General features: G+C 53.4%; 1 protein-coding gene across 1 annotated transcript in view; it reads right to left on the reverse strand.

The window, feature by feature from the left end:
- Positions 1–11,186, reverse strand: part of Hip1r (huntingtin interacting protein 1 related) — a 28,898-nt gene that overhangs the window by 5,183 nt on the left and 12,529 nt on the right. Inside the window, exons 2-18 of the mRNA XM_008839311.3 lie at positions 8,861–8,924; positions 8,471–8,613; positions 8,157–8,213; positions 7,008–7,088; positions 6,513–6,589; positions 6,179–6,240; positions 3,383–3,523; positions 2,430–2,487; positions 2,271–2,346; positions 2,027–2,167; positions 1,809–1,870; positions 1,580–1,652; positions 1,323–1,506; positions 1,142–1,230; positions 943–1,059; positions 764–865; positions 336–530 (exon numbers count right to left, since the gene is read on the reverse strand). Of these exons, the coding sequence (XP_008837533.1) occupies positions 336–530; positions 764–865; positions 943–1,059; positions 1,142–1,230; positions 1,323–1,506; positions 1,580–1,652; positions 1,809–1,870; positions 2,027–2,167; positions 2,271–2,346; positions 2,430–2,487; positions 3,383–3,523; positions 6,179–6,240; positions 6,513–6,589; positions 7,008–7,088; positions 8,157–8,213; positions 8,471–8,613; positions 8,861–8,924 (1,722 nt within the window). The remainder of the gene's footprint in view (positions 1–335; positions 531–763; positions 866–942; positions 1,060–1,141; positions 1,231–1,322; positions 1,507–1,579; positions 1,653–1,808; positions 1,871–2,026; positions 2,168–2,270; positions 2,347–2,429; positions 2,488–3,382; positions 3,524–6,178; positions 6,241–6,512; positions 6,590–7,007; positions 7,089–8,156; positions 8,214–8,470; positions 8,614–8,860; positions 8,925–11,186) is intronic.

Below are 11,186 nucleotides of genomic sequence, written 5' to 3' on the forward strand. Positions count from 1 at the left end.
CTAGCCAAGGAGGAAATGCAAACCAGAATCATAATAAGCAGCCCTGTATGGCAGAACACACCCAGCACAAAGATTGAGGCAGGAGGACTACCCCAAGTTTGAGGCCAGCCGGGGCTACAGAGTCTCAAAAAAATGAGCAAGAGCATCACGCTCACTCAGTGCGCTAAAATAAAATGACAGTAATAAATGGTAGTGAGGATGAAGAGAACTGGTACTGGCTGGGGCTTCATTCTGGAGAGGTTAAGAACATCCTAGCAATACCAACTGGAAGCCAGGCTTCTCCACAGTGAGAACACTGACTTGCCTAAGGGGAAATGGTGAGGAGGAGGCCATACCTTCTCTGCCAGCCGCCCCTGCAGCTCGCCCTTCTCCTGGGAGCTGCGCTGCTGCTCCTGGCTCAGCGCCTCTTCCTTCTCCCTCACCAGACTCTGTGCAGCCAGCAGCTCAGCTTCCCATTGCCGCATAGCTCCGCTCAGTGCATCCTTTTCTGCACTCAGCATGTCTAGGCGTGAGCTCAGCTCCGACCCACTCTGTGAACATGAGGGCATGAACACCTGTCTCAACCCTGCCTGCCCTCGCCCCATGTTTACTAGTCAACCACCCATGAGACTGAGAGCTTCCTGAGGTTTGGGGCTGCAGCTGGGCCTGGCTGAGGGCCCCCTGAATCTGGAGGCAGGTCAGTGTGGCCTGGTTTACAGGAAAGAGGACATGACTTGTCCCAGGCCAATCTTAGCACCACCCCAGCCCTCCCAACCAGCAGAACCTGCTCTGTACGGCTCAGGGCTTCCTGTGCATGGGCCAGCTCTCCTGCCTTGGCTGCCAGCTCCCTCTTGAGTTTTTCCAGCTGGTCACTCTGCTCCTCCAGCTGGGACAGGACAGCGTGTCAGTAGGAGAGCAGGGTTCGGGAGATACAGGGTGGTGCCCTACACATACCAAACATACCTTCATCTCGGACTCGCGCTTCACCTGCTCCATTTGGAAGGCCAGCTGCTCCTTCACTCGTGCCACCTCTTCCTGGCTCTGCTGTGTCACTGTCAGCTGCTTGGCTGTGTCTGCGTTCTGGAAGACAGGGGACAGTTTCCTACTCTGGACCCCAGCATGCACTGCCCTTCTGCAGTCAGGGTGGGACGGGGGCACCCACCTTCCTGAGCAGCTCGGCGTGCGTGTTGATAAGCTCACTGTGCTTCTCCTTCAGCTTGCTGTAGCGTGCCTCTGTGGCGCTGGCCTTCCCTGTGGACAGGAGAGGAGAGGCTGAGTGGTGGGCAGGCAGAGTGGAGTCTGCCCCTCTCCTGGTCCCCAGGCACGGCCACCAAGGTACACACTCTCGGCCTCCTCTCGCAGGCCCAGGTTGCGCGCGCCCTCCAGTTGCAAGGCCTTCAGCTGGGACAGCTCATGGCGGAGCTGCTCATTGTCCACCAGGGCCTTCTGTTTCTGCTTCCTCTGCTCCTCTAGCTCAGCCTCCAGGCTGTTTACCTGGCTCTTCAGCTGCGAAATGTACCGTTGGGCCTGCAGGGAGGGAAGGATGGTGTAGGGTCCTGCCTGGCCCATGTGGGGACCACCCTCTGCCACTCACCCTCACCTCCATTTTGATCTTCTCCAGCTCTGCACGGAGGGTCTCCACCTCTCTCTTCAGGTTCTCAATTTGGAGGTCCCTGGGGAGAGGTCCTGGGGCTCAAGCTCATCAGCCAGGTCAGAGACCCCCACACAGTAGCCCAGTTCTCACTCATGGCCCCTCAGGATTTGGGTGTTTCATGAGGCCCCACCATGGCCTTTCTAGCCCTCCACCCAGCCGGCTCCATGGGACTCACCTGTCATCCTTCACGGAGCCATTAGGAGGTCCAAAGGTCTGATCAAAGAGGTCAGCCACCACCTGCCACAGCAGAGAACACTGACCCCTGCCCCATACTTTTGTGCATGGTCAGGAAGGCCCAGTCACCCTATAGCTCGCCCTGCCTTATGTTGAACTGGAGGCCCCTCTTCATGGGGGACAGTGTGACATGGAAAGACTAGCAGAGGGGGAGCTTACCACTGGCTCCCCAGCTGGGGGCCCACTGCTGATCTCAATGAGGTTCTCGGGTTCCTCATCCTCAGGGGCCTCCTCAGGAATCACTACTACAGGCTTGATGTGCTCAGCCAGGGCTGAGGCCCTCAGGAAGTTGGGGGGTCCCTGTAGGGGCAGCAAGTGGGAGTTGTTCAGCTGTCCTCCTATGGGGGACCCAGCCAGAGCCTGGGGGTACCTAGGGGCTATAACCAGGGTGCAGGGAAGGCACCTCAGGCAGTTGGGGAATCTGGATGAGCCTCTTGAAGTACAGCATGTCTGAGGCTCGGCGGAAGAAGTTTTTGAGGCTATGGATGGAAAAGGGTGATAGGTCACAGGAGTGCCACAAGTCCTCTTCCCAGTCATGCCTTAGCTGTGCCCAAGCCAGTACCTGTGAAACTGCTCATGGAACCGGTCCCTGTGGCCTTGCAGGGTGTCTGCTGGAAGACCTGAGGGTTGACAGTACAACCAGATTTCCTCTCTGCACTAAGGCTCTTTCCCTCCTTTACCTCCATGTTCTGGACCACAGGAGATTAAAGGTCCCTGTGACCCAGCTAGTCCCACCCCAACTGGGAATAGAAATGAGAATCCATGGGGGCTCTAGCTCTAACATTCTGAGTTAGAGATGGCGCAGTGAGTCGGCAGAAAGACAGTATCAGAGCCTGGTTTTGAGGGGCACTATATGATCACTGTAATGAGATGCCTCAACTCTGGGCTCCTGTGGCATAGCTAGCACTTAGACAGCTGAGATACTGAGATGGTAGCACTTATGCCCTGGGCTACTGCAATGTAGCACTTAAGGTCCTGGACTACTGAGATGGTAGCACTTAGGTATTGGGCTACTGTGATATAGCTCTTAAGTTCTGAGCTACTGAGATGGTAGCATTTATTCCCTGGGTCACTACAATGTAGCACTTAAGGTCTTGGGCTCCTGTGATATAGCACTTAGCTCCTGGGCTACTGTGACATAACAAGTACACCCTGTGGAGCTCAAGTGACCCCAGGACCCTTTTCTGAACACTACAGTAATAGCCTTTTCACCTCAGTTCCCCACAGGACATGGTGGGACACTTAAGAGCAGGTAAATGGCCACTGTACTCTCTAACACCAGGAGTCCAGAGAGATATGAAAAGCTAAAACTATACTATTCTACACACTCAAGTCTTTCTGCTTTGCAAAATGGTGATTTTTTTTTTTTCACAAAGTATATTATTTACATCAATAGGGTTATAGGTGTTCTCTGTAAACTTGTAGTTAACCCCTCAGTCCTTCCCTTCAGGATATGCAAGGCCCCATAGGTCCCAACCACTGCCACAACTCTGGGATGCAGATAGGACCACTCACAGGAGTGCAGCTTGAACATGAGCTTGACTGTGTAGTGATACAGGTGGCTGCAGTCCTGGATGACCTGGATGAGAGGGGCCAGGCGGCACTGACCAGAGGACATCTGGGACACTGCAATGGCTGTGTTGAGTTGCCGGAAAACTGTGGAAGAGGGGAAAGAGGAAGCCAGTGTGAGCAAGCTGGACACATGGTACAGAGTAGCCCCCAATTGGCCACCTTAGTAACAGCCCTGGCTGTGGTGGCCCTGAGCCAATGAGTGGCCCTCCATTGTGTTGTCAAGAGTACTGTGAAGGTTTGAAGACGGATGGGACTCAGTCTTCAATACCAGCATGCTCTAGCCTGGGACTGGAACCCATATTCTGGTAGCTGTCCCAGGCCAAAGCCATGCTCCCAGGAACAAGGTCAAGCGTTTCAGCAAGGTTGGGCAATAAGCTTAATAATCTTCAGTTTCACTCAGCAAGGGTCTTCCAGAAGCCGTGGTGGGCCTGAGACAAGGTGCTGAAGAGACAGGAGTGACAGCTCTATGCCCACAGGCCTCAGATTTGCTCAGGGCTTTAGAGAAAGAGGAGTCTAAGACTGTCACTCAAGGACCAGAGAGATGGTTCAGTGGATAAAAGTACTTGCTGCCAAGCCTGACAACCTGAGTTCAATTCCTGGGACCTATACAGTACAAGGAGAGAAGATACTCCTGTAAGCTGTCCTCCACACACGCACCATGGCACACTCATGTCCACACACATGTACACAAAATAAATAAAAATGTAATAGACTGTCCCCAAGCCAGGCATGTTAGCACATACCTACAAAACAAGCACCGAGAATAAGGAGCCAGGAGAATTGAGCTCAAAGCCAACCTGGGCTACAAAATGAGGCTATCTCAAAAATTTATAAAAAAGACTGTCACCCCAATGCCTCATCTTACAGACATAGTGACAGACTGGGTCTTGTTCAGGTCACAGCCTTCAACACCAGACTTGGCTCTGTAAGCCCCAAGTCACTTGCCCCAGAGCCCTTGACCATCAGGTCTTGTATGAGCTCCAGAGGAAGAGGGACAAAAGAAAATCATGAGGCTGCCTCCTCCCCTGGGCAGCATCTTCTCTCAGGCAGAGAGAAGATGACAAAGAGCAGGCAGCCAGCCAGAGGAGAACAGCCAGGTAGCCCCATGCTGGGCAGACTCAGGAACAGTTCCAGAGCAGCCGCCCCAGCCCAAGTCCTGCTCTGGCCCTGGCTGGGGTGGGGCTGTCCCTAACCCTCAGCAGTGACAGGAAAGAGCCAGGGATGTAAGGGACTAGAAAGAAGAGACAAAGTGCTGTCCCTCACCTTTTCTTAATTCCTAACTGGATGTCACTCTTAAGTACATTTTGTATAAAGCACACACAAAGTGCTGCCATCTGCCTTATTTCACGCAAAATGGTCTCTAGATCTTTTCTGATAGTGGTTAAATCCCATCCTTCCTTCATCCTCCTTCCTCCTTTCCTTTTTCCTTTCTTCCTTCCCTCCCTCCCTGCTTCCCATGGCCTTCTACATGCTAGGCAAACACTACCACTGAGCTACATTCCTATCCCTCTTTTCACTTTTATTTTGAGACTGGGTCTCGCTAAGTTCCCCAGGTTGGTCTTGCACTCACCGTGTAGTGCAGGCCTCAAACCCATGATTCTCCTGCCTCAGCCTCCTGAGTAGAACATCTCTCTTAAGAGCCATCCTGTACTCCCTCTGTAGCCAGTGTGTTGGAGTCAGCTTTCAACTGAAGACATGGAGGGGTTTCTGTTTTTTGCGCTCTGGGCTGAGGTGAGGAGGGATCCTGTACCTGTCACCTGTGCAGCCAGAGGCCTGTCCAGAGATGCCACACCTGACACAGCCACAGTGCCCTTTCTTTGTATTTCACTAAAACATCTGTGTCACCAGGGTGGGGGCCTGTAGGCTCTTTCTACTTTCCTTGTGGAGACCATTGCCTATTCACATGGGCCTCCTCCCATGCCAGGGTGGGGACACAGGGACATGACTTGAGTCTGCTGGCCTGGGTGGGATGAGAAGCTTAGGCTTAGCACTGTTCTGCCAGGGAGTAAAGCCTGGTGGCCCTGGTACAGCTGCATTGCTAGGTCAACCCCTGGTGACCTGCCCTCTGCTCCCATGCTGGGTCCTAGACAGGCCTTTCCTGGGCATGGGAAGATTGCCCTGCCTCTTCCAAACTTGGTTTTCTCTTAAAAAGGCATTTGCCTTGGGCCCTGCTGCGGACAGCACTGAGTCACCCACAGTTGTTTTGAAGGTACAGCCCAGAACAATCACCTCCCGGGCCAGGAGGGTGAGCCCTTTGAGATTTCCTGTCCAATGGCTGCCAGGTCCTGGGCTGAGCAGTCTGACAAGATCCAGAGGCATTTCAGGACACAAAGTAGGAAATAAAACCCAAATTCTCTCTCCTGGAGGATAATGCAACTGCTCTTAGGCCAGACAGGAACAGAGAGAGCTGGCTCCCCCACAGCCCACATCCCATTCCTTCCTCATCCTGGGGCCAACAGACTGATGCTCTACCAATGCTTTGGAGGTACGAAGAGGTAGCATCTGTATTCCTGTGAGGGGCAGGGACCCCAAGGAACAGGTGCATCGAAGGTCATATTGGTTTGTGGATGGAGCTCAATGCAGAGCGCTTGCTTAGCATGTCTGAGGCCCAGGTTCCATCCCAGCACCAGGAAAAAACAAACAAAAAAAAAACCATGCTAGCCTGGTTACTGGTGTCTTCCCAATACAACACAGTGAGCAACACCCTCAGACCCAGAGTCTGCTCCGTGGACCACTCACCTGATTCAGAAAGCTTTAGCTCACAGTCCATATAGTCAAACATCTCCACGGTGAGCTGGAAGCTGTAGAAGAGAAGACGGAGGGAGGAATGCAAGGGGTGACTGGGAATTCCTGCCTGCCCAAGACCTCATGGGAGTGGGAAGCATAATCCATCAAATGCTTTTAACCCAGAACAGAAACATCTAGTTCCAAATAGACCCCATCCCTCTACTCAGCCTGGCCTTCTGGAAGCATGACCTTCAACTTCAAGAGGCGGTGGATCCATTTGACATTATGGCCCCTGGTGGGCACCTGGGTCTGAGCTGCTTAGGGCAAACTGATGCCATGCACTCACATGTTATTAACGTCAGTTCCAGCTGCCTTCTCCAACACCTCGTCTGTAACCTCTAGTCCTGCAGGAAACTGGGGGTGCTGCAGAGACAATCCCCACTCAGTAGCTGGGCAGCTACATGCTGGTCCCTGTCCCTGCTCCTGCCAGACCCAGTGTTAGCTCCCAAGAGAAGGGGAGTAGCCAGGGAGGTTCTCCAGTCCCCCCATCCCAGTGATCCTGGCTGCTCTGGTTACGCTAGCAGAGAGGTAGCTGACAGTTTGGGGGCAATGGAGAGAGCCTGGAGATGGGGCAAGGGCAGCCTGGTCAGGACTGACAGACATGGCTGCTGGAGCAAGGACAGGGCTAGTATCTGCATTGGGTCTGTATATACACCCATAGCCTTCCAGATAAGTGGAGAGGCCACAGACAGGGCAGGTGACACCCTCCTCTATGTCTCCGAGTAGCCCAGAGGGAAAAGCCCACTAGTCTCTCAGCCCCATGATTTTCCGGAGAAACTACCTTGAGGTGGAAAGAGATTTTAGTCAGCAACAGTTTGGTATAGATGTTCACCAGCTGCCCGTACCGGTCGTGCAAGTGCCCCTGCAGGATTGGAGCCCAGAGTAAGGACACTGCCAAGAACATGCCTAGGAGTCTTAGGGGCTGAGCATGCATCCAGATGGATGAAGAAACAAGATAGCAAGGGAAGAAGCAAGGGCCATTCCTTCACTCAATTTCCCGCCAGCCTCCACAGATCTCATTAATCTCTTTGTCACTGCCTTTTTTTTTTTCTTTTTCTTTCTCTTAATCTTACTCCTTGTCACTCTTGACAGAAAAATTCTTGTGAGAGAAGAGAACTCTTTGTCCAGGGCAAATTCTGAGTTGGGCTACTTTATTAAAAGTGCTGGTGGCAGATGGGGGAGGTGCATTCTGATGGGTACTTGCACACAGCCTCCCAGTTCTCTCCTGCAAAGCCCATGGTGTGTGGCTATGCCAGCTGGGCCGGTGTCTGTACAAAGGCACTGTGGTGAATGCTGCTTCCCTTACTATAAAGGACATGGTTTAATAAAATATAGGTTCTGGATAGGCAACTCCCTGGCTATGCTGGGCCTCCCTCTGGTTGGATCCAGAAATGTTGCGGAGAGACTGAGACTTGCTTGAGGTTGTCTTCTGATTCAGGCCCTTTGACTGCTGATTGTGAGGTGGATCCAGACATAGACACCCCAGGGCTTTGACTACTGAGTCTGAGGATCATCTGGGAAGTGTGTGGAAAACTCAAGTCTACTACCCGGCTTCTAAAGCAGATGGTCTGGTAGAGGCTGGGATTCTGTGCTTTGTAGAGGCATCAAACCAGCACTCAGGGACACCAGGCCCAGGGATGCCAGGTTTCCCAATTGGCAGGGACTAATGGGCTTGAGTGCTTTATGGGGCTGGAGGCCAATCAGCAAATGGCAGGCATACTCTGTACTAGGCCTCAACAGCAAGGCTGTATCTTCATACTGACTGATGTTTCACCTCCCATAGTGGCCGAGAGACACCTCTCTAACAACTGAGAAAGAGGAAGGAGAGGACTTTGCCAGGCCCAGATGCTACCCTCAGATCAGCGTCCCCTGTTCACAAAGCCCCTGGACATTAGGCAGGGCCTTGCCTGGATACTGTCCTGACACCTACCCACAGGTCACCGATCTCCCGGATGTTGCTCCGATACCGCTGGCAGTCATGCAGCACCTGTGACGGGAAGGGAGGTGAGGATGCAGAAACTGGGAAGTCCTGAGACACTGACTTCCAGCCCAGAACCAGAGGGACAACGTAGAAAGGCAGTGGCAGGAATGGGCCACCCAGAACTCAGGAAGACAGTTACAGGGACAGAGCTACACACTTTATGGAGACTCTGCCTTGCTTCCTGTGAGTACTGACCGTCAGTGGCATGGAGGGGAGCCTGTCCCCTGAACCTGTGGGATCACAGGGCTATGACCATTACTCACATTGGGGTGCCCATCTCTGAGGACTTTGTGAAGGACGTGGCAGAACTTCCAGCTGAGGATGGAGCTGCTGGGCAGTGGCAGGCCAATGGCATAGGACCAGAAGGTGAAAGCACCCTTCTCATGGTGAGTGCCCAGAATGATGCCTTCGAGGGTCAAGGTCAAGTGCAGGACTCAGAGACTGAAGTGTTGGGAGGGTAGGTATCTGGGCCCTGGCACTTTCTCCCCACGTTTCCCAAGCTCTCCTTCATCCCAGGTCTCAACAGCTCAAGTTGTCAGTAAGTCATGCCCCAGGTATCACTGCTCTCCAAACCCCAGCATACTCTGGGTCAGGGCCACACCCAATCCTCAGTCTCCCCATACCTCCCTAGGACCCAAGGGACACAAGGATACGCCGGGCATGCTTCTCCTTCACTGGAGCTTCCTGACTGTTGATGGCTTTGCTGATGCTGATGGCCTGTGGGGGACACAGAGACAGGATTAGATACCTGTAGCTGTCTGGAGAGCTTGACCCAAAGGAGGAAGGGCCATCTAGCCTTGGGATGAGGAGGAACATACTCTCTCTAAGCAGCCACGATCCAAAAAATCCTTACTTAACCTGCAGCTGTCAATCCCACAAGCCACCAAGAGTTCCGGGCTCAGGGAAGTAGGAAGAAACCTGGCTATGGCTCAGAAGAGCCTACCTGACCCTCTCTGTGTTGTTCTTCCTTAAGAAAAGGTTCTTCAGACCCCAGGAGTGACCAAGGGCATGGTCTGGCATAGCATCCTCTGTCCGCGTTCTCAGTTGGGCAAAGAAGTAGAGACCTGGACTCTTAGACAACTGGAGCCCTTGTCCTCACAGAGCTCCCTCTATTAAAGGACATGCCACACCCTCTTTCTGGTAGGCAGGGCCCACAGCAAAGATGTTAGCTGAACCCCAACTGGACACAGCTAGAAACCAGTCTCTGTGGTTGGCTGCCTTGCCAAGGCTTCACTCTGGTGGGTCACATCCTATAGAAGCCCATCCTAACTCCACTTGCCCCACTGAGAAGGGTCACTCTGCCCCCCTCCCCCGAGGATGGGGGAATGGCAGGAGAGTCTGCTTAGCACCCGGCTGATGTCATTTGAGAAGGAACAAGAAGTCCCAAACTTGACCAAAGCCACAGCCCTGGGTCCTGAGAGTGGCTTCCTGCCTCCATGGGCCAAATTTCATCTCCCCAGTTCAATACCTTCTGGGAAGGCTTCCTAGAGGCAACAGCTCCTGGGTAGGAGGCTTAGGGCATGTATAGCTATACTGTCCTGAGTCCACTCCTCCTTAGACTCCACTGACAGGGGGAGGGGGAGCAGGTCAGATGAGCCTCTGTCCATAGACCACTAGTGTTTATGAACTGTGGAAAGCTTCCCTGAACATGGGCAGGAGGGTGGAATCAGCTGGCAGGCATAAACCAAAAAGCAAAGGCATGTAGCTGTGCCAGCCAGGCTGTCCTCCCTCAGATGAGCCACACTGGGCAAGCCACCTAGGGACCCACACTGCAGGCCAGCCTGGGTGGGACAGTGTGGTTCCTTCTCTTTCTCCACTCCTCTCAGAGGCACCTTGCTCTCCCACCCTAGCAACTAAGCAATAACACTCTGCTGAGCAGGGTGGCACAATTTTCTTATAAGAGAAGCTGGCCTGGCAGGGCTGAGTGCCCCTTTCTGCTCAGATGCACAGATCTGGGAGCTTGCTGGGGTTGGGCATGGGCTGCTCCTGAGCTGGCCCCTGCATCCCACTGCCCAATGATACATGCTAACCCCCTTTTCGCACACAGGGCCCATTGTGGGAGACTCATTGGAATGTGGGGACCCAGAGCTGTAGCCCAGCCGTCCCACCTTGCTGTATTTGGGTCCTAAAGAAACAAGACAGAAACTCTGCCTTTCTGAATGCACAAAGCCTCAGCCAGCCAGAACAAGGGCCACCTAGCCACCTGTTCTTATGTGTGCTGAGCCTGCATCCCACAGTCTCTCCCAGGCCTAATTTTCCTCACAAACATGTGGCCACCCAGCAGCTGTGGTGAGACTGCTACTCTACTTTGCATGCCAAAGGGACCCACCCCCACTGAGGAAGAATTTGCCACACAGTGCTATACAGACAATCACGGAGCCTGGCAATAGCCACCTGCTGAATGCCAGCACTGTACATGCCTCCCAGAAGTAACCTGGGAAGTGGTTACTAAATTATATCCTTGGTGAGAAAACTGAGGCTCAGAGGGGTTAGGCCTATAGTATATACTGACAATACAGTCAGAGCAAGGTCTGTTGGACTCCATGCTGTGTGTTCTTAGTGACAGTGACACAGCTCACAGGTATTGCCTTCCCCAGGTAGGGGTCAAAGGGTAGGTGGGCCATGCCTTCCTGAGCAGCCAGCAAACAGCTACAGAGTGTCCTATCTCTGGAGTGTGGTGTCCTAGGCCTAGCTGCCCTGATACCTGAGCTGGCTCTAATGATGACTGCCACCAGGGCTGGAAGATTCCTGGCAAGAAGGGTGGAGGCCAAGCTGCCTCCATGGCCTGGGCAGCCCTGGACACAGACAGCACAGTCTGGGAATGGGCAGGTCAGGGTGTCCTCGCCTCTGAGGAGGAGGCCCAAGAGGCCCCAGGCCTCCAGCCAGCAGCAGGGCCTCTGCTTTTCTTTCCCTTTAAAAAATTTTGTTTCTTACATTTACTTATTTGTGTGTGTGTGTGTGTGTGTGTGTGTGTGTGTG

Source organism: Nannospalax galili, unplaced genomic scaffold, assembly GCF_000622305.1.
Source record: "Nannospalax galili isolate Female #2095 unplaced genomic scaffold, S.galili_v1.0 scaffold218, whole genome shotgun sequence".
NCBI classification, from domain to species: domain Eukaryota; kingdom Metazoa; phylum Chordata; class Mammalia; order Rodentia; family Spalacidae; genus Nannospalax; species Nannospalax galili.